This window comes from Balaenoptera borealis (assembly GCF_965194805.1).
Source record: "Balaenoptera borealis genome assembly, chromosome: 10".
Classification (NCBI taxonomy): domain Eukaryota; kingdom Metazoa; phylum Chordata; class Mammalia; order Artiodactyla; family Balaenopteridae; genus Balaenoptera; species Balaenoptera borealis.
The window spans coordinates 87,690,232-87,713,504 of NC_138874.1; the positions used below are offsets into that span (position 1 = coordinate 87,690,232).

A 23,273-nucleotide genomic window follows, 5' to 3' on the forward strand; every position below is an offset into this window, starting at 1 on the left:
TATTAAATGTGTAAATGATTTGGGGTAGTATTGACGTCTTAACAATATTAAATCTTTGCCCTTTTATTTCTTAGATTTTTTTCTTTTAAAAGATTTCTTCAATTCCTTATTTCTGAATTTAAAATGAACAACTGTCTATTTCACACTTATTTTGTCAAAAGGCACCAGCCACTGTGGTTGAAATAAAGGTACTATGAATAATTAAAAGTTTTAGCCACAGATGCTATTTTCAAGAAATCTGTAGTCTAGTGGAGGAGGTAAGAAATATTTATATATAAATAAATACAATACAGGTTATATAAAACTAGTTCTGTGAGAGCAGCCTATATAAAGTGCTATAGGAGTTTAGAAAAAGGCAGGATTACCCTCAGTTAGGCTTTGTAATACTGTTACCTCCAATGTGAAGTTGGATATCCTTGTGTTTATAATGGTCTTGGGCACCTAAGGAAACCCACAGTCATTACTGAGAGCAGATTAGAAATTCAGGAAGTCTTCTGATTGAAATTGGGTTGTGGATGATAATTGGAATAGTATAAACTTTTAATTTCCAACTAGTGGAAGGATATAAGAAACACTTATTATTGACTGGGGCAGCTTGCATTTGTCTTTTAATGTTTTAAAAACTATACATGTGTAATGGAAGGAAAACTATAACAGCAAGTGCTGATTATAGATACTGGTAAATTAAGTATAATGGTAATAATAATCATTTGGTACTTGCACTTCAGGCTTAATTTCCAAGTACAGTAATAACAATTAGATGTACTGGTAAGAGTCATTCGTGGTAAGTTTGTTGTACATTTTTAATACTTTATTTAACTCTTGATATGTATTCAGGCTTCAAACTTTGTTGTTTTCCTATTCTTTAACCTGTTGGTCTGCTTAACAGTATTGAAGGTAACATTGACATACAGTAAACATTGTATTAAGCACAACAATTCATACTTGGTTAATGTAGAAAGTAATGATATACACGAAGTAAGAAGGTTTCTTTTTAGGTAACTGACCTTAAAGAGTATAAGCATTTAACATGGTGGAGCCATTTTCCCTAAGACTTGCTGACATTTAAAATAATAAGACATAGGAGAGTGGTATTTAAATCAATGAGTTGCATCTTGTCAGCTCTTTTTAGCTCATTGCTTGAAATGTCAGTAAGCCATGGGTAGCGGACATGACTATAGCTATAGGCCCATGTTCTACTCACATAGGCCTTTCTAACATAATTATTACAAAACCTGCATGCATACATATGCTTCTTCTAATTCCCAGATTTTCTATACTATATGGTGTGAATTTTTTAAAAATACCATTTAAATTTGGAGAATCCCAGTACAGCGTGGGAATGGTCTTGAATTTAGACAGGAACAGCTCTAAAATGTCACCCCTTCAGTTTTGTATCACACTCCTTAAATCTAGACCATCTTACCTTTGCCAAGTGAAACTTATTTTTTCTTTTATTTCCTTTCCTGAGGTGTTATCTCTTAAAAAGAAAATCTGCAGCTATGTAAGTGACCTTCCCCATTCTTATCCCCCCCAACCCAAACTCAAAGGTGATAAACTTTAGAGTTACAAAAGAAACTTTAAGAAATGTTAATCTTTATTTTTTGTTTAAAGTTTAACTTTATTAACTGTTTATTGCCCTGAGAACTAACTACCATGCTGATATAATTTTGTTGCTTCATTTATTCAGTAATGTCCTTGCTATTTTCAGGGATCAGTAGAGCTACTTTTGTATAGTTCATAGAGACATTTAATAATTCTATCAGGGGTCAGAAAACTATGACCTATTTCCAAATCCAGCCCACAGTCTGTTTTTGTAATGCCTGCAAGCTTAAAGAGGTGGTTTTGGAGGGGGAAAAAAGAGATGTTACTGTATGTGGCCTGCAAAGCCTAAAATATTTACTATCTGGCCCTTGACAGAAAATGTTTTATTCTGTTTTGAATATCTTCATCAGGTTGTTGAGATTAAGAGAATGCTGAAGGTTACTAACTTCCATATCCTACTTACTATTCTCTTTGTTATTCTTCCTCTAACTGTGTATCAGAGCAACAACACAAGCAAATATAATTTAATGGCAGAACAGCTAGGATTATAGAGAAGAGGGTGGGAGAGGAACAAGGGAGATTTGGTTTGTAGAAGAAAAGTAAGATTCAGCATTTGCCCACCCTACTTTTTTAAACTTTTAACTTTCAAGTAATTTCACATTTATAAAAAAGTTAAAAGAATAGCACAGAAATTTTCATGTGCCAGTCACCATTTAACATTTTGCCACATTTGCCTTGTTAATTCATTCTCATTCTTTCTCTGTCATAGATAACTACATGTAACACACACACACATTTGCCTGAACCACGTGAGAATAAGTTATGGACATCATACCCCTCATACCTCTTTACTCCTAAATATTTTCATGTTTATTTCTCTGTTTCCTAAGAATAAGGATATCCACTTACTTAACTACACAGGACAGTTACCAAAAATCAGGAAAGTTACTTTGATATATATCTAATCTATGAATCTCGCTTAAATTTTACCAGTTGTCCCAATGACTTTAATAGTTTTTTACCCACTCCTTTAATCCAAAAATCCAATTTAAGATCACTCATTGAATTTGATTTTCACTACTCTTTAGTCTCCTTTGAACTAGAATGGTTCCTCAGCCTTTTATTTCTTAGTGACATTTACATTTTTGAAGAGTGCAGGTCATTCATTTTGTAGAATGTCTCTCAATTTAGGTTTTCTGACTGTTTGTTCATGATTAAATTCAGGTCATGATCTTTTAGCAAGAATATTAAGTAAGTGATGTATTCTTGTCAGTTTAGTAGGTGATGTTAACCTTGGCAAGGTTGATGTCCACTGGGTTTGTCCACTGAAATGTTACTGTTTTTCCCCTTGTGATTAATAAGTAATTTGTACACAGATACGTTGAGACATGTATTTTTTTCCTCATCAAACTTTCATCATTTCAATTTTAGTATTGATGGTAGTTTCTTGCTGGAATAAGTTATTTTTCCAATTATTTGAAAATAGCGATCTTAATAACTCCGTTATTTCTTTCACATTGTTTAGTTGGCTTTACACTGTGAGGGAGAGCTTTCTCTTTCCCTCTATTTGTCTGGAGTCAGGATTCTTATTCTATTCAATAGGTTATCATCTAGTGTCCCAGATCTGGTTAGTGGGAACCCCTTCAAGTTAACCTCTGTCATTTTTGACATGTCCCCATCATTTTTTGAACCCTTTCTTACTTTCTGGTACAGGATATTTTGGGTTCATTTTGGGTCTTTTCTGTGTTCCAGTACTGGATTCCATTTTCGTAGGGGGAATCTGGTTCCTTTGGTGAGGAACTGTTAACGTGTACACCTACTTTTTTGTCCAATCTACATACAGCTTCATTAACAAAGACCAGATGTTGGGCAATAATCAGCCTCCTTATCTTCATTTATATCTAAGGATAAAGCAAAAAAATATCAAAATGCCAGCAATTCATGGCCACTGACATATCTATTCAGAATACTATGCAAAGAAGTCGATGGCAAGTAAAAGATACTGTTTTTTAACCTAAAAGTATGCTTGCTTGAGGAGAAAGATATTCACATGAGTTTCTGAAAATGTGTTACATTTCTTTGTGACTCTGAAAATGTAAGTAAAAATCATTTCTTTGATTTCAAATGGTTAGTTCAGGAGTCACAATTCAGTGATACATTCAGTATCTAGCATCTTTAATACCCTAAACCTATTTTTAATGATTTTTATTGAGGTAATATTTATACACAATAAAATAAATCCATTTTAGAGTACAGATTAATGGATTTTGGTAATTGTATACAGTTGATAACTGCCAGCACAGTCAAGGTGCAGGACAATTTCCTCACCTTAAAACGTTTTCTCATGACCCTTTGTAGTCAATCCTTTTATTGGACCTACAGACCCAGGCAATCACTGTAGTTTTACCTTTTCTAGAATTTTATATAATAGGAATTATAGATATGTAGTCTTTTGTTTTTGACTTCTTCCACTTAGCATAATTTTTAAATATTCATTCCTGATTTTGTATATGATATTTTGTTTCTTTTTGTTGCTGAGTAGGTCTCTGTAGCATGGATATGCCACTGTTTGTTTATCCATTCATTTTTTTAATAGACTTTGAATTGTTTCCAAATGTTGACTGTTAGGCTTATTCACATAGCCTTTGGGCATATATTTTCGTTTCTCTGGGATAAATACCTAGAATTGGAATTACTAGGTAGTATTGTAATTGCATATTTAACCCTATGAAATACTATCATACGTTTCACCAAAGTGACTGAAACATTTTGCATTTCTATCAGCAATGTATTGGGAGTTCCAACGTTCCAAATTTTGACAACATTTGATATTGTTGGTCTTTTAAACTTTAGCCATTCTGGTTGGTCTGTAGTAGTATCTCATTGTGATTTTAATTTTCATTTCCCTGATGACTAGTGATGTTGCACATCTTTCTCTATACATACCCATGTGAAACATTGTATAAATCTTTAGCTGTTTTAAAAAAACTTACATTCTGTATAAAACCGCTTGTCAGTTTTTTCTCTTAAAATTCATGGGTTTTTGTCCTGTTCAAGAAATCTTTGCCTAATCCAATATCAAACACAGGAAAATTTCATATTTTCTTCTAGAAGTTTAGTAATGTTAACTCTTACATTTTGATTTATGATCCATTTCTAGTTAATTTTTGTATATGGTGTGTGAGTTAAGTGTTGAGGCTTATTATATTCTGTAAGATAATCCAGTTCTAGCACCATTTGTTGAAAAGAGTTCCTCTCCCCCTCCAAATTGAATTACTTTGGCATCTTTAAGGCAGTTGATCATATACATGTAGGTGTATTTCTGAACTCTGTCCTGTGCCATTAAACTGTATGTCTATCCTTAACATCAATACCACAGTGTCTTGATTGCTATATCTTTATATCTTGAAATCAAGTAGTATGAATCCCCTAACTTTGCTTTCTTTTTCAAACTTGCTTTGCTAATCTAGATCCTTGACCTTTTATATAAATTTTAAAATTAACTTATTCTTTAAAACAAAAAAAGCCCTTTAGAATTTTGATTAGGATTGCACTGAATCTGTAGATCAGTTTGGAGAGAATTGTCACATTAACAGTATCAAGCCTTCCGTTTATGATCATGATTTATCTCCTCTTTATTCACATCATCTCTAATTTCTCTTAGCTTTGTAGTGTCATTTCCCTTCAGCCTGAAGAATTTTCTTCAGCATTTCTAGTAGTACAGAGAGATAGTACTTTAGGTTGTTGAGAAAAGTTGTAAACTTATTTGGAAACATCTTTTGGATGTTTGTTTCTTTGCCATTCCCCCAAAAGTAGTAAAAGATAAAAGAATATATTATATGGATTATGTAGTTTGAGATAACCAAAAGCTTAATAAAGAATTGGAGGTCTTTTCTGGTTGAAGAAGATCTCAGCCCATTCAGTATATCTTTTTCGGCTTTGGGTGATGAGTCATTAGACCACAAAGTGTTGACGGCTTGCTGCAACTCCCTTTTCCTCTACCTCTCCTTACCACTCTCACAGCTCCCTTAAAAGGATGTTGGAAAATTGACATAAACTGGTGAGGCTACCAGAGAACATAGCAACTGGAGACAGACGGCCTACACTTTCCCCTGAAAGCCGTATACAGAATTAAGTTTTAAGTTTTACACGCACATATGCACACATTCTTCATTTTGCCAGCTCTAGCAGTTAGAAAATAAACATTCTTTTCATGACAGTAAAAATGTAAAATAATAAATATGCGGGAACTATATGAATAAACAACAGAATTTTGAGATTCATTAAATTTTAAGATAAATGTAAAGCAGTTACTAAAAGAGAAGACTGAATATTTTTAAGGATGTTACTTCTTCCTGAATTACTTTCTAAATATAATCCTATTCAGATCAAAACACGTCTTCTTTGGAGAGCTGGTGGTGGTGGGAACAGAATTGACTGAGTGATTTTAAATGCAGTCTGAAAGAATAAAGCTAGAATAACCAGGACATTTTGGAAAATATAAATAACAAGTGGGGTTTGCCTTCCCAAATACAAAGACTTTTTATAAATATATAATAATTTTTTAAAGTATGATACCGATGATGCTTTTTTCAGTTCCTTATTAAGGAGAGAGCATTTAAAAAACATAATGACTACTCCCTACCCCAGAGGTACAGAATCAAAAGCTCTGGGAGTATGTTCTAGGCATGTATGCTTTTAAGAAGCCCACAGTAGATTCTGATATGACAGAATCACCTCTGGCTATGAACCAACCATTCTAGGTAGACCAATTCCTGAATCGTGAAGGAAGCAACTCGTCGGTGATATAAATTCCAGTTCTGATCTCAAGCTTTATTCCTATTTAGTTCTGGGCCAAGAACTTGTTTAATAAATAGGGATAATAAATGCAAAGAACAGTGGTTTTTTATTTACAGAAGAGTATGTCACATCATTTTGTTGTTTTTTGCCACACCATACATAATGATTCCTTTTAGAATTCATGTATGAGGGAGGGGAAATGACATGAATTGTTTTAACTTCCTATCTCCCGACTATTGTATTAGCTTTTTTAGCTCTGTGTCATAGGAACTTTTTTGTTCTTGTTGATTAATTTTGGTGTTCTTAAGTACAGTGAGGGAGGATGAGCTACATTTTGTTTATGCACCATTGCTATAAATTTTTAACTTGGTGGCCAGATGCACTTGAAAAGAGTATATGATTTTGTGGTATATTTTTCATCTTTGGCTATTATTTGGTTAGGATTATTTTAATCAAAACAACTATTTAACTGGTGAAATTATTTTAAAATAATTATTTAAACTCGAATAATTATCTTAAGGGCATACAGTAAATGGAGAATCATTTGTTCAAAAAAAAAAAAATCTAGTAAATCTCAGTAAGAACAAGAGTCAGTGACATTTGACCCATGACCCACTCCCACCCACTTCCCTGAGCTCAGTTTGAGGGACTCTACTCTGAACAGGAGGGGCAGACTGTGGGCCTCTTTTATACATTCTAGATTCTTGTTGCAGAAGCCTTCATGCAGGCAGGCGAGGTCAAAAGGCCTGTAGGGCCCCCTTCCCTCACTCAGCCTTTACTGTGAGTGGAAGTCTACTCTAGGCACAGCAGGCTGAGAATAGTAGGCCCCAGTTGCTGGGCCAGGCCTCATTCATAAGGCAGAAGAAGTTCCATCCAGGAGGGGCAAGTCATCTGGCACCACCACTCATAGAGCACAGATGTCACTCTGAGAGAATTGGGTCACTGTCGCAGCCCCCAGTTCCTGTGCAGAGTGGCACAAAGGTTCTTCCTAAGGGAGAGGCAGGCCTTAAAAACAGATAACTCTGCAGCTCTCCCAAGGAGACTGACTTTATTTGGAGCAGAGCTTGCGAAAAGATGTTGAAAATTATGAAGATCTTTGTGGTGAACAGTTAAAAGGAGGCTGGTAGCTCCATGATACTAATAGCAACAAGTGAAATGGCAGACAAGTTAGAAGTTTAAAAGAGAGAATCAGGAAAAAGAGGAAGTGCCCTCCTGGGGTTGGAGCAAGCCTCAAATGCTGGCAACACACTGCCCCTGCAACGAGGCTCCACTTTTATTGGATCAGACTGAATGCAATTTATGCCCCAGGGTGTGGCAAAAACAGTAGAACAGTTAGTAGAGACTAACAGCTGGGTTTGTGACACCGCTATAGGTAGATCAACCAGAAGCTTATAAAGGAGAGACCCAAGAAAAAAAAAACTGCCCAAGAGCTAAATTCATAGTTATTCCTGATGGACAGAGAGACTGTGCATGCTCAAGATAGCATCCTCTGAGAAGTGCAGTCAGAGGCTGCACACTGCTGGGGAACTAGAGATAAAGAGGGACATTTTCTAATGAGAAAAGGGTCAGTCTATAACTATAAATGTATTGTCTTCTAACAACAGAGCCCCAAAATGCATGAAGCAAAATGCTACAGAATTGAAGGGGGAAATAGACAAAGACAATTCAACAATAATAGTTGGATGCATCAATAGCCCACTTTCAGTAATGGATAGAGCGTCTAGGCAGAAGATCAACAAAGATGGAAGACTTGAACAACACTCTGAATCAACTAAACTTAGCAGATGACATCTATAGAACACTCCACCCAACAAGAGCAAAATATTCATTCTTCTCAAGTGCACATGAAACACTCTCCAGGAGAGACCATATGCTGGGGCATAAAAAAATAAATTTTAAAGAATTGCAATTATACACAGTATGTTTTCCAATCACAGTGGAATGAAATTAGAAATCAGTTACAGAGGAAATGTGAGGAATTCACAAATATGTGGAAATCAAACAAAGCATTTCTAAATAACCAATAGATCAAAGAAGAAATCACAAAGGAAATTAGAAAATAGTTTGAGATGGATAAAAACAAAACCAAAACATACCAAAACTTATGAGATATAGCTAGCAGTGCTTAAAAGGTAATTTATAGCTACAAATGCCTACATTAAATGAAAAAGATCTCAAATCAGTACCCTAACTGTCCACCTTGGGTCTAGAAAAAGAAGAGCAAACTAAATCATAAACAAGCAGAAATAAGGACATGAGTAGAGCCGAAATAAATGAAATAGTAAAATAAAGAATATCATCAAACCAAAAGTTGGTTCTATGAAAAGATCAATAAAATTGATAAATCTTTAGTGCTGAGCAAGATAAAAAGAGAGAGAAGATTCAAATTACTAAATTACAAGCAATATAGGAGAGACCACTACTAACCTTACAACAATAATAAGGATTATAAGGGGAATACTGTTGATAATATGTATGCCAAAATATTAGATAATTTAGATGAAATCAGTGTAAATGCCTAGAAAGACACAAACTACCGAAACTGACTTGAGGAGAAATAGAAAATCTGATCAGACATATGTTGCAGGTTGAATTGTGTCCCCCCAAAAAGATAATGTTGAAGTTCTAACCCCTGGTATCTGTGAACATGACCTTACTTGGAAATGGGGTCTTTTCAGATGTAATGAAGTCAAGATGGAGTTATACCGATTCAAGTGGGCCCTAAATCCAATAACTGGTATCCTTATAAGGAGAGAGAGTTGGAAACACAAACACACACACAGGGAAGAAGGGCATGTAAAGATGGAGGAAAAAATTGGAGTTATGCTGTCACAAGCCAGAAAACACCAAGGACTGCTGGAAACCAGCAGAAGCTAGGAAGAGGCAAGGAAGGACTCTTTCCTAGAGCCTTCAGAAGGAGCCTAGACTTTTAGACTCCAGAGCTTTGAGAGAGTACAGTTTGTGATAATATAGTAGCCCTAGGAAATTAATACGACCTAGAACAAGTAGAGATTGAATTAGCCATTTTAAAACTTTCAAAAAAGAAAAGCCTATGGCTAGATGTCTTCACTGGTGATTTCTACCAGATATTTTTAAAAGAATTAATACCAGTTCTTCACAAACTTGTCTAAGATAAAGACGGAAGATTTCCTCATTCTGTAAAACCAGTATTATTTGAAAATCAAAACCAGGCAAAGACACAAAAAAACAAAACTACAGACCAATATCAATAGTCTGTAGAACTACACACCAGTATCACCACCAAAAATCCTTAACACAATATTAGCAAACCAAATCCAGCAACATATAAAAGCTATTATACACCATTATTAAGTGAGATTTATCTCAGGAATGCGAGGTTGGTTCAACACCCCAAAATCAATTAATGTAATACAATGTATTAATAGAATAAGTGGCAGGAATCACATGATCATCTCAATAGATGCCTCCCCAAAAAGCACTTGGCCAAATCCAACACCTTTTCATCATGAAAACGCCCAACAAACTAGGATAGCAGGGAACTTCTTCTACCTGACCTACGAAAATACACAGCTAACATCGTACTTAATAATAAAAGACTGAACAGTTTCCCCCTAAAATCAGGAACAGGACAAGGACGTCTACTCTCACCATTTCTCTGTTCGACGTTTTACAAGAGGTTCTATCTTTGGAAGTTAAGCAATAAAAAGAAACCAGAGCTATCCAGATTGTAAAAGAAAGTAAAAGTATCTGTATTTGCAGATGACATGATACTGTATATAGAAAATCCTAAGGAATCTACAAAACACTATTAGATTAATAAGCAAGTTCAGTAGAGTAGCAGAATACAACATTTTAAAAAAATAGTAGTATTTGTATACATTAGCAATGAACAATCTAAACAAGAAATTAAGAAAATTCCATTTACAATAGCTTTAAAAAATAAAATATTAGGAATAAATGTAACAAAAAGTGGAAGACTCATATACTGTAAATGACAAAACACTGTTGAAAGAAATTAAAGAAGATCTAAATTAAAGGAAAGGCATCCCGTGTTCATGGATTGAAAGTCTAAATGTTATGAAGGCAGCATTTTCTCCCAGATGATCTGTGCGTTCCCTGTCAAGACCCTAGCCGGTTTCTTTGCAGAAATTGACAAGTTGATCCTAAAATTCATATGAAAATTCAGGGGACCCTGAATAGCCAAAACAGTCTTATAAAAGAATACATTGACAGGACTCACACTTCCCAATTTCAAAACTTACTACAAAACTATAATGATCAACATAGTGTGTTACTGGCATAAGGACAGATGTGTTGAGATCAATGGTATAGAATTGAGATCCAGAAGTAAAATTTATGGCCAGTGATTTTTCACAAAGGAAGTTGGACCCCTTCTTATACCATACAGAAAAATTTAGTTGAAATGGATTATAGATCCAAAAGTAAGTCCTAAAACGATAAAATTTTTAGAAGAAAACATAGGAGTAAATCTTCACGACCATGGGTTAACCACTAGTTTTTTAGATACAATACCAAAAGCACAAATGACAAAGAAAAAATAGACAAATTGGAATTCATTAAAATTAAAACCTTTTGTACTTCTAAACAGTAGCATCAGTGAAGTGTTAAGAAAGCTTATGAACGGGAGAAAATATTTGCAAATTATGTCTGATAATGGACTTGTATCCAGAATATATCAAGAATTCTTACAGCTCAACAATAAAAAGATATATAGCCCAATTAAAAACTGGGCAAACTGTATGAGTATACATTTCTCTGAAGGAGATATTTGGCCAGTAGCACACAAAAAGATGCTTAACATCAGTAGTCATTAGGGAAATACAAATCTAAATCACGAGATACCACTTCTCGTATATTAGGATGGTGTAATCAAAAAAATAACAAATGTTCATGAGTATGTAGAGAAATTGGAACCCTCATTGCTGTTGGGAATATAAAGTGGTGTAGCTACTTTGGAACATAGTTTGACACTTCCTCAGAATGGTAACATAGTTACCATATGATCCAGAAATTCCACTCCTAAGTATATATCCAAGAGAAATGAAAATACGTATCCACACAAAAACTTGTACACAGATATTAAAAGCAGCGTTATTCATATCACAGTAGACAAAAAGTAGGAACAACCCAAAAAAGTTCATCAACTGATGAATGAATAAAATGTTGTATATCCTTACAATGGAATGTTATTTGGCAGTAAAAAGGAAGTAAATACTGATATATGCTACAACTTGGATGAACCTTGCAAATATTATTCTAGGAAAAAGAACTCAATCACCAAAAAACCAAGTATTGTATAATTCCATTTATGTGAAATTTCCAGAATTAGTTAAGTCTTATAGAGACAGAAAATAATACAGTGGTTGACCAAGGTTGGGAGAATGGGGAGTGACTGTTATTGGGTGCAGGATTCCCTTTTGGGATACAAAAATGTTCTAAAGTTAGATTATGGTGATAGTTCCACACTTCTGTGACTATACTAAAAAACCATCGACTTTACTTTAAATGGGTGAATTGTATGGTGTGTGTATTATATCCCAGTAAAACTCTTTAAAAACAAAATGAATAGATGTGACTGTAATTATTAGGAACCAACTGAAAGTAAGCTGTATATTTCAGAGTACAAGTTGATAAAATTGGTGTTTGGTTCAATAAAGAATATGTAGCAACTGCCTTACTGAATGCTAGGTTAGTTGACCTGTGTTGATTTAGGTTAGAAAGTAGCCTGAATGCTACATTAAACATAGTTTAAGTATAGATATTCTGTTCAAAGTCTGACTACACTGACTGAATGTAGGGCTAAGGACTTAAGTATAGTTGTGCCATGTAATGTCTGATTTTTGAAAATCAATAAACAGTGAAATGGCATTAAAGTATAATACAAATGAGGATTTTATCAAACTCTCTAATACCTGTTCCTGATACATTTTAAATGTTAAATCTGTATCAAAATTAGATTATTTTTTGTGATTCATTTTTAAAAGTTACTTTCTTAATAATTTCTTTAATCCATAGAAGAGAATGTTGGCAAATACAGCTATAATAGAGGTTTTCGTAATGATTCATAACATTTAGAATATTTTGTGTAAAAAATTTTAAACTAATTATGTGGCAAATTTAATATGTCTTACATGGAAATGTTAAGGGATCATTGTTTTAATTCGAGTGTGCAAGAGTTCTTCATAGTGAACTATTTACAATATATAATTGATGCTGAATGTGTCTTTGCAAAATACATATTTTGGTTGCACTGTTGACACAGACCGGTGATGGGGAAATCATAGAAAACCAACTACAGATATTATGCAGATATTATTGGGTGTACTTAAAATTTTTGAGGAAATCATTTGTGGATTGTAACATGCCTTTGGTATCTTGTTTACTTCCTTTTCATTGTGCCAAGGTATGTCCCATTTTCTTATTTAGAGCACTTTTAAGTTTTTCATGGTATAAGTAAAATGTATGTGTTGATACATTGCAGTGAAGAAAATTATATGCACTTGAACTCTTAAAAGATGTACTTTTTCTTCTTACTCTTATATTCTACCATCATAGTTTCCTGTTTATTAGCTACAAGGGTGGAAGTAAGTGTAAAGCTTTGTCAGCCTAGTCCAGTGCTCCTGCAGTCTGAGATCATATTCTGGAAGTCGTCTAGTGCAGCATTTTGAAACTTTGTGATTAGGACACACATTTTTATATTGCAAACATTATATATATATATATATAAATATTTTATATATATATAAAATACTGAAATTTTTACCCTTAAGATACTGAACTGTTTAACTCTTATAATGCAGTGCACTCTATTTTTCAGTTTTTTTCTTCTAGTGCTAGTTTTGACCTACTAATTTCACAACCCACTAAAGATTTGAAAGTTCCCATTTATAAAATAGTACTCTAGGGACAGAATTAGGAATTCAGGTACGTTATTTTTGAGTTTTCCCTCCTAATGGCCCATTTGAAATGTTTGTTTTGTGTCTAGAGAAAATACCTCATACTAGGAGGGCAAACATGATTCTCAAATGAGATTTGGTGTTTAAGATATCTTTTTATCTGAGTTGGGTTGTCTATAAACTGTTGCTGTAGTGTAATAAGAACCGATGTATTTGAATGTTCAAAGAAATCTTCCCTTTAGTAATTATAGTTCAATTAGAGTTAACCTATACATTTAAACAAAACTCATAATCAAAAAACATGGATAAAAACACCCAAAGCATATTTTTATATTCATTTTGCTTTTTGTACTTTTGTGGAGATAAATATTATCCTGAAGTTTTAAAATATTTTAATTGTATTAAAATGATTTGTCTTATCTGTTACTAACATTTGTCTTTGATTTTGGATCTGTGCTTTTGATATTGAATGGGGAAAGATTTTTGTGCAAATATTTCACCAAATATTTTTGCAGGGACACTTAGTCGGTCTGGATGAACCAGCTTCGGGAGCTGGGCAAGAAGCTCTGCTTAAACGAGAGCAAGCAAAACTCAATCGATTCGAGAGACAAGCAGAAGAGTTCCTCAATGCAGTCTTTTGTAGAAAAGGTTGGTTCCAGTGAAGAATGACATTTAGCATCTGCTTGTCTTATCTTAGTCTCCTTAATTTCAATGTCATTTTTAAAAAGAATTACCTTTAAAAACATTTTTCTTTATTGATAGTATACTTTATAATTCTCTATATTCCTTTGGTCAAGTTAAATTTGGAATAAGGTGAGGCAACCCCTCTCCCTCCTTTTTGCTCTGCAGTGATGCCATGTAAGATTTAGTTAAATAATTCTTAAAATTGTTATGAAAGTGTGAAAATTGTAAGGTCTCAGTAGTTCTATATTTTGTTAGACAATTTTTCTTACATAAATAGTCACTGTTGGGAGTTCCCTGGTGGCCTAGTGGTTAGGAATCCAGGCTTCCACTGCCGTGGCCCAGGTTCATTCCCTGATCGGGGAACTGAGATCCTGCAAGCCACACAGAGCAGCCAAAAAAAAAAAAAGGTCACTGTTTTAGCCACTGATAATCATAAAGCAAACTGTGTAAAATTTTAGTAATTCCTCACTGAAATTTCATTTGGAGAAAAAAAAATATAAAATTTTATCTGAAAATTAGATTTGCAAACTTTTTTTCTCCTTGATACAGCCTTGTTTTACTAAAAAAATTTAAATTATTAAAATTAGAGAAATTCTTTCTAAATGAATTTGTATTCCTTAGTTATGCCATCCCTCTAGTTCCAAGGTGGAGGTTACTATGATAGGCTCTAAAGAAGTTTTTTACAAACTTCTGATAATGCTGAATATATCCTTATTTCATCTTCAGCAGACTCAATGATTCCACTTTCTTTAATATTTCTTCACATGTTCTAGTTTACACCTCTCATTCCTTTGGAAATTCCCTTCTTTCCGAACTTTGAGGGGTGATTTTTGCCTGTACACTAGTTAAAAGTCTGATAAGTGCAGATTCTAATGGGTTGGTTACACTTGGAGACCAGCTGAGCTTTTGGTTAATGTGATCAATATTTTCAAAAGGGAGTGAGTATGAGGTGAAGTGACATATGCAATTAAGGAATGCATAAGATTTTTGTTTCCAGAGACACTTTTTTTTCTTCTTCTTCCATCAGATCCCCAGGTAAAAATAAATCTTTTAGTACTTCTCACTTCTCTTTTAATATCCTCTAGTACGCTCTCACCTAAAGCTCCCAACCAAGGCTTCCATGCTCACCATATCATTTCCATAAAGTACCCTGATTCCAAAATTATGTTCAAAAGGTTAGTTTTATGAACATTTGATTATTTTATTAAAGTGACTCACATTTAACATATAAATGACTGATAGATCAGTTCTTTCAGCTTATTAACTAAATAAAATATTTTTCCAGCTTCTCTGCTACTCCTCTCCTTTAGGATGTTTACTGAGTCATGGGTCTAATGCTGCAGGAAAATGCATTATCTGAAAAGAGGAACTCCTCTTCCTAATTTACATGGATGAACCACTTTTCATCCACTCTTTGCTTAGGGGGAGGGGAGTTAATGAGGTTAATCACAAGCGGATAGATGAAGAGAATTCTAACCTGCTTCTCTACTAGTCCCATCCCTTTGTGATGTAGGTATAACTTAGGTTAAAATTCTTGTAAATTTTCTTATTTAGAAATTTAATTTGGGGCACATACCCTTTTGGAGAGGAATTTTTACCTTGGGCTCAGTCTTGAGAGATGAGAATCCTCTGAAATTGTATGTAAAGTTAAGTTTGTATATTTGTCTGTCTACTGGCATATGATGCTCAGAAAAAGAACTATTGCTTCGCAGTTGGAAGTTTCCCCTTTATGTATTAATATTGTTATTTTTAGATATTTTATTAATCCTCTTGGAAATGTCTCAAAGATGGGCATTAGTAGTCTTCAAATTAATACCAAAAATGTTCAGTATCCAGAGATATAACAGGCAGTTTAATCTGCGGAGAATATTTTGTTTTTAATAAATAATTCAGGTATTTGGATTTAGTCCTTTGTTTCTAAGTATTGCAAATTGTATGTTTTAAATAATGGAGTATGAACAGGTAATATATAGCTAGGTAGAAACATTAGATGCAAATAAAAGTAGGCTTTTGTGGTATGGACACTATAATAAATTCCAGTTTAAGAACAGTAAACTTTCTACAGCTGTCATAATCATTTCTTTTCAGCTTGCTTCGTCAGTTGTCTCAGAAAATTTGACACTTTCCTGAAAGTTAGGTTTGCATTTTAAAAACATAACAGGTGGCTATGATGTAGCATTCACATGTTTTTTCTGTAGTTTTAACTTTGACCTGATTTGTTGTTTTTATTTGACTCAATTGTGCATGTTCCCCTAAGCATGGCTAGGTTTATAGATATTGTGTTTTAAGTAAATGAAAGAATGAAATGTGTTCAAGAAACTTTCAGAAGATGTAGAAATTCAGATGGCAGAGATGTCATCAATTCGTAAACATGAATTGTTTCTTGATTATATTAGTTATTCAATAAAGAGGCAAAATATGCTGCAGGCATTTAAAGCTCAAAAGTAGCAATTTATGGTCTTTATCCTAAAATCTTTGACTCTTTACAAGTCTCTTTAATATTTATTAATCTAGTTAAATACAGAGACATCTCATAAATTACTTCATTTTGCTTCCTTTTTGGAAGCTTTCTTTATTATATATTATCCAACCTTTCAGAGGTTAAAAAGATACAATAACATATTAAAACATTAAATTATATACAGTCATTCAGAGGATTGTATGCTGTGCAAGAAAAAAATGGATCTTAAATAGAAAGAAATATTGATAAGAAAACCCAGTGGGTAGAGAGATTGAAAAAAGCAGTATATGGCTAAAAATGTTTATTAAAACATTTAAGGAACCATTGTCAGTGATTGTAGTAACTTCTGAACCTTACCTAGTTGAGTACCTTTATCCTTAAACCATCTAGCATACTCAGTCTCTATTTATAGAGAGGAAACTTAAGGTTAAAAATACTTCTTAATAGAACAGAAATGTTATTATTGGTAGAGCAAACCTCGTTAAACTCCAGAAAATTAAATAAGTATTCTGACTTTATGACTATCTTCTGATCCTGAATGTTGTCCTTCAGAAAAAAAATTGTTCTTGGAAGTCCTGTGTGATTTTAATGTGTTTGTTTTTTGTGGTGATTTTAGATATTAATAGCTATTAGTCGGTTTTGCTGACTAAATCAAAGTTCCTTACAGCTCCAAAATATTATAGGTAAAGTAATTGACCTTCTATGGTTAATCTTTAAAAGAGCAAGGAAACTCAGGTTTTCTGAGACCCATCTTCTAAAGCCTAGGAAGTGTGGGAAGGAAGTATAAAGGTCACGGGTGGAACATTTTAATCAAGGGTCTGCCGCTAACCATCTGTACAAATTTGAAGAGGCCACTTACTCTTTAGATCACATTTATCTCATTTATTGTTTTTTTTTTAAGAACTATTTGTTGATTGATTTGATTGATCCATTTATTACTCAACTAATATGAATGTATACTTTACACCAAGATTAGGTGCTGAGTATACAGGGGTAAACAAACATAATCTCTGCTTTTCTCAAAAAGCGTTTAGTCTCCCTGATAGTGTGTTAATGACAGAGATGTGATGGTAATATATTTACACAAAACATTTTCCATCTTATTTTACTTTCAAGGTCCCTTCCAGTGCTGAAAGTTTTATGAGTTAATGAATTCATATGGTCTTTATTTTAAAATTAACATTGATTAGAAATTGATAACTTAGATGTTTATTTTATTGCTTCCCTATCTATTGTGTTCAGTGGTTGGTAGAGTGTAAAGAACTTATGAAAAGTACATGGTCTTAGGCTTTGGAGATTTGGCATTTAAACTCAGCGCAGAGGATCTAAAAGTGTGGTCCCCTGACCAGCAGTATCTAGAAACTTGTTAGAAATGCCAGTTCCTGAGCTCACTCTAGAACTGCTAAATCAGTAACTCTGGAGATAGGACCCAGCAATCTGTTTTTACAGGCCCTCGAAGTGATTTTGATGAATATTAAAGTGTGACAACTATTGCCTATTGCCCTAGCCGATCATGAATCTTAATATTATCTCTTTTATAATCTTGATATGCCTTCAGTCTTTTAGCAGAAAGTAAATTAAGCCTCATGAACTGAGCATTCCATTCTTCAATTATATAGGAAGCTATGGTTGAGGAAAGATCTAGGGGAAACCAGATGTAATCTGTAGGTGGTAAACAGGGGAGTAATTATTTCATTTAAAAAGGGTTTTGGGATTTCTGTATCAGGTAAGTGATTCTTGCCCATAAGATATACTGTTGGTTATCCCTTTATTTGACTTCATAATCGGGGGCGGGGGTGGTGTTTAGAAATAATTTTATTAAAATTTTATTTTTAAAAATCTGCAACTTTTATAAGCCTGGAGATTAAAAATATAACTCTAAGAGGGAATACTATTTTTAGGATATTGCATTTTAAGAAAAAAAATAAAATGAAATTTTGTTTGCTTGAAAGCTGTCTCTTTTTAGTACATTGTCCCACTTTAAAAGTAAATAAATCTTTGTTTACAGACAGTCCCTGGGTCTCCGACCCCAATATTCCCCTAGTGGCCCGTGAGATCATGCAGCGAATGATCCAACAATTTGCTGCTGAATATACCTCAAAAAATAGCTCTACTCAGGACCCCAGCCAGCCCAATAGCACAAAGAACCAAAGCCTGCTGAAAGCATCTCCAGTCACCACCTCTCCCACGGCTGCAACTACTCAGAACCCTGTGCTCAGCAAACTTCTCATGGCTGACCAAGACTCACCTCTGGACCTTACTGTCAGAAAGTCTCAGTCAGAACCTAGCGAACAAGGTATGGTTTGATGTCAAGATCTCCTCTGTCCAATTAGAATACTTTTAATTTGGGGAGAAAAAAAAGTATTGGCAAGTAGGGCACCAGAAGCAATAATAGGATAAACTAATGTGATTTTTAAATTATTCCTGACTCTGCAGTGATAGAGAAGAAGTATAAATTGGCTACTTTACCCATCAGTAGTTCGTAGTCATGATTGATGTACCACCCAGAAAGTTAGGTGGTTACAGCTGTTACTTGATATTTGTAGAAGTATTTCACACTTTCCCAAGCATTGTCATATCCATTGTTTTTAAAACCCCTTTGCAAAATTAACTTTCCCCCCTTTCCATCAATGTTTAGGATTAGCACCTATCTGAGAAATAAATGCATCTTGTCAGAAGTTATATTCTGCAGATGAGATCATGAGGCAAAAATATGTGTTATTTGCATTTTAAAAAAAGAAACTCATGAGGTTAGAAATATTGAGAAGACAGTAGACACACTCCAGGTTGTTAACTGTATTCAGTATTTTATGAATACACACACATATATACATATACTGTATTATAAACTAATTAGAGTATTTTCAAAAGGTAATCTGTTGGTGAGGATCCTAATTAAGTGAAGAGGTTAAGAGGGTGTCAATTTTGTATAGCAGATATTTCTTGAGTCTTTGAAAAGTTACTCTCAAGTAAATTAAATATCCGTGTTGCTTTGTGATCTCATTTTACCTTTAATTTCACAAAGATGAAGTGAGCATTTCAACTCTGCCACTGTTTGAACCACTACAAATTGTAAATTGGTGATATCTACTGCTGAGATTTTATTGCCATAGAAATCTCATAAAAGTGTGGATTTATTGGCGAGAAATACATGTTTATTTTGCAAAGTAAGTTTAATTCTTCTAAGAACCTCTTTGAAAGAACTTTATTTTGCTTATTTTAAGTTGTTTATGAAGGAATGACACTTAATGGACTGGCTTTAGTTGCTTATCAAAGGATATTTTTCTGAATATCTTTCCTTTGCCTTCTTTCTCTTTCTGTGTAGTGAACAGCAATCAAAATCTCTTAAGTTCTGAGAGATTTCCTAGCAGGAGGCCTCCTAGACCTCCTAGTTGTACCTTTGGTTATGGTGTTTGTAAAGTTGTTCTTTTCTATTTTATTGAGGATTGTTTTCTTTACCACAGATTGGTAACTTTCATTAAAAATCTGTTTGCTGTAAATATTGCATTACAAGCTTTGGGTTTACAATAGAATAACAGCATAGAGGTTGTATCTAAAGTATTAATAATGGAGATTAACATACAAAAATACAAACTGGTCTAACTTCTTAAGGCTAGTGTTATGCTTGAGAGGTATGTTGTGTTGACGGCATGCTCTTACCGAGAGAAATTTGAACTAGATGATAGGATTATAGTATATAAACCTTAAATGAAACAAAATTTTTAAAAGTATATTTCCTAATGAATTTTAATGTGTTTTCAACTTAAATCACAATATTTTCAGTGGTAGATTTAAAATATGTTGCCTATAATATGATTAGACAGACTATGAAAATAGTACTGTCTTTGGCTGGAAATATTTTAAGCAGTGCATTTGCTTGTTAGGTATCTAATTGGGTTAGATGGCTAATGGGATACTTGGTTCTATAAGATTATAATTAGGTTTTTAGAAATATTAGTGACTCTAAAGGACAACACTGTGTATGAGTTGTGGGCTTTTTTTGGTTTATAAATTCAGTTGCATATTTATTTCTAACTGCCTGAAATAGGGAGTTACAGTGTCCTCAGATACAAGTCCCAAGTGGGTTCTATATTGAGGTGATTTTTAACATAACTAGATAACAGGCATCTCGGCTGGCCAACTGAAAATCAGAGGCATTGAGTATTATCTTTCTTCTCTGTTAATTTTGGACAGAATGGCAGCTTTAAAAGTTATTCAGACTATGAGTTTTCTTTTCTAGACATGTCTATGAGGGGAAAAAAGTCTTTGGGGGAGAATAAAGTCTTCTAATTTTATGTTCTAATAACATGAATTTGTGATTTGGTCTAGCATCAGTAAAAGAAAAAAATGGTTATCCCCCGAGGCTCCCATCAGTATCAAGACTGTTTCATTCTTCTTTCTTTCCTTAAACTTTGCCCATCAATTTATAATAGCTTATTCATCGAAAAACCTTGCCTTTATAAATATCAGCAAGTAAATTTTGAATCTCTGCTGATTTTTCCCAAAAGATTGACTCCAAATACACAAGTTTTGCAGATGTGTGCGAAGAGTGATTAGGATACATGCAAATTATAAACAGTTAACAACTGGTTCATCTTACATATTATTTTGTACAGTTATATATGTTTACTATAACCGTATAAACTTGTTTTTAAAATGACTTTTGTATTTAAATTTTTCCAAATCTAACTTTTATATACTCCTGGTGTTTCAGGTAGACTTAGCTCTTGAGAAATTTGGTTTTATAATTCATATGACATTGTGGCATTAAACTCATATACTTTGATCAAGGTAAATTTAGAAAATGACGTCTCATAGTTCCATTGCAGAACCTCATACTGTGTAAACTGCTATTTCTAATATCTCACTATATCTTAACATCTTTAGTGTTAATGCTTTACCTTTTCTTTTGCCCTATTAATGAAATATTTAACCCTTGGATATATGAGATATAACAAACTTTGCTAAATTTATGTCACTTCAGGAGGAAAAATATCCTGATTCTATTAATAAATTGGTTTCGTAACTCAAAATATATGGCTAGTTTTATCTGTTTAGTTGACTAAGCCTACTGCTTTGACATTTTTAGCCTATTCAGTTCATATTTGCTCCCAGTTTTTAATATCCTCAGGTGTTTCTTTGTGTCTCTACAGACGGTGTACTTGATCTGTCCACTAAGAAAAGTCCATGTGCTGGCAGCACTTCCCTGAGCCATTCTCCAGGTTGCTCCAGTACTCAAGGGAACGGGTAAGGGAAAATATTTGTGGCCTTCCACAGTTTTATAGGGGACAGTTTATCAAAGATTGATGCCAATCTCCCCTGTATGTTTTAAAACTTGATCCTTTAGAATAACACTGTTATAGGTGGGCCTTTAGTAAAATTACTTTTAGTCTATCAATCAAGTAAAAGCACAATCTGAAATCTAGAATTGGCAAATATAGATCAGTTTTGCCAGTTTAGTACAAATAGTAAATAATCAGGAATATGGCAAGAACGTCTTTGGACTTTTTGTTGTTGAGTGTTTGGGAGTGTGAAACCCAACCTAAATAGTTCCAGAGTTCACATGTAAAGGCAGTATTTTGTGTGCTGAGGTTGTTGAATGAAAATTGGGCTCCAATATTTAACTTGGTATCTCTAATGGAGTATGGGGGCTGTTCGTTTTTTTCTTGTTCGGTTTGGTTTGGTTTGGTTTGGTTTGGTTTGGTTTGGTTTGGTTTGGTTTGGTTTGGTTTGGTTTGTTGATTTGAACTGCAGTTTTAATTCTGTGTGGCAGTTCAGAAAATTAATTGTGTGTATTTTTTGTTTTTAATTAGATAAGAACGGTTGTAGATGTTGATAGATAACCATCTTAGGCTGCCAAGACATTATTACGTGCTCAGTTTTGATAACGATTAGCAGACTAAAGTGAATTTTCTGACCACCTAATTTTATGATGTAAGAATTGTCTAATTCTCCCTCTGTGTGTACATAGTAGCCATTTTAAATGGTCAGGTATTAATGAAGATGCTTAGATGCCATATTGGGAAGGCATTTCCATAAAACTGTGTTATGACCAAAAATAAGCTTCATCTAGATACGAAACATAAGTTTGGTAAGTTAGTTAATACTTAGGTTTATTTAACTTTTAGAATATCAACATGGGGAAGATGTTTAGATACCAAAGGAGTAAGCAGACACTAAATGGACTAACCTTTTTCAACTTATTCTTAATTACCTTCAAATTGAAGGATTCCTTTACTGACTTCTGAAATGCTCCCTTTATTTTCTCTAAAATTTCGTCATCTTCCTTTTTCTCTCCTCCTTTATTCAGTCTAAAAATAACATTAATTTAATCCATTTTGCATAGTTTACTGACCATTTTTTCTTAAGCCCTTTTTTTTTCACTGTAGTTCATACTAAATATAGATCTAAGTCATCATGGTCCCAAATCATTTGGTTCCATTTATATGTCAAAAAACTTGAGTTATGTAATTAAGGACACATGTAAGAGAAGCCTAAGTGCTGTTTGCATAAATGCATCCCTTGCTTAAGATTCACTTTAAACTTGGCCACCAGGTCTGTGTATTATATTGTTGAAATTGCTGTGTTTGTCCTTCTGAATGGAAAGTAAATGTTTTTATTGTGGTAGTGTTTTCTGGAAGACAAAAGCACCGGCAGTACTGCCCATCTTTTAGCTGAATTGTTATGTGTTATTTACTGGTAACGTCAGAGTCCCTGTAGACTTTTGGAGAACATAGCTGGTTTACCGTTATTTCTGCAGAGTTCCACTTTTGTGCCTAGTTAATGTAATTATTCCCCTTGGGCATGCTTTACCAGTTGCCAGTTTTATCATTGATAATCTTTCTCTGTTGTAAAAATGAAAACCTTATGAATTAACTTTGTGT

General features: G+C 33.7%; 1 protein-coding gene across 20 annotated transcripts in view; it reads left to right on the forward strand.

Moving 5' to 3' along the window:
- The window catches only part of LCOR (ligand dependent nuclear receptor corepressor), a 135,253-nt gene that overhangs the window by 72,427 nt on the left and 39,553 nt on the right, over nt 1-23,273 (forward strand). For 14 of the 20 annotated variants that reach the window (XR_014248800.1, XM_082406488.1, XM_082406478.1 and 11 more), the window contains 3 exons: nt 13,760-13,892; nt 18,398-18,685; nt 21,543-21,636. Coding sequence is in view for 18 of the 20 variants with exons in the window: in XM_082406488.1 (XP_082262614.1) it covers nt 13,760-13,892; nt 18,398-18,685; nt 21,543-21,636 (515 nt within the window). In the remaining 2 variants the exon portion in view is untranslated. The remainder of the gene's footprint in view (nt 1-13,759; nt 13,893-18,397; nt 18,686-21,542; nt 21,637-23,273) is intronic. The other 6 variants (XM_082406492.1, XM_082406491.1, XM_082406476.1 and 3 more) reach the window with 2 other exon arrangements.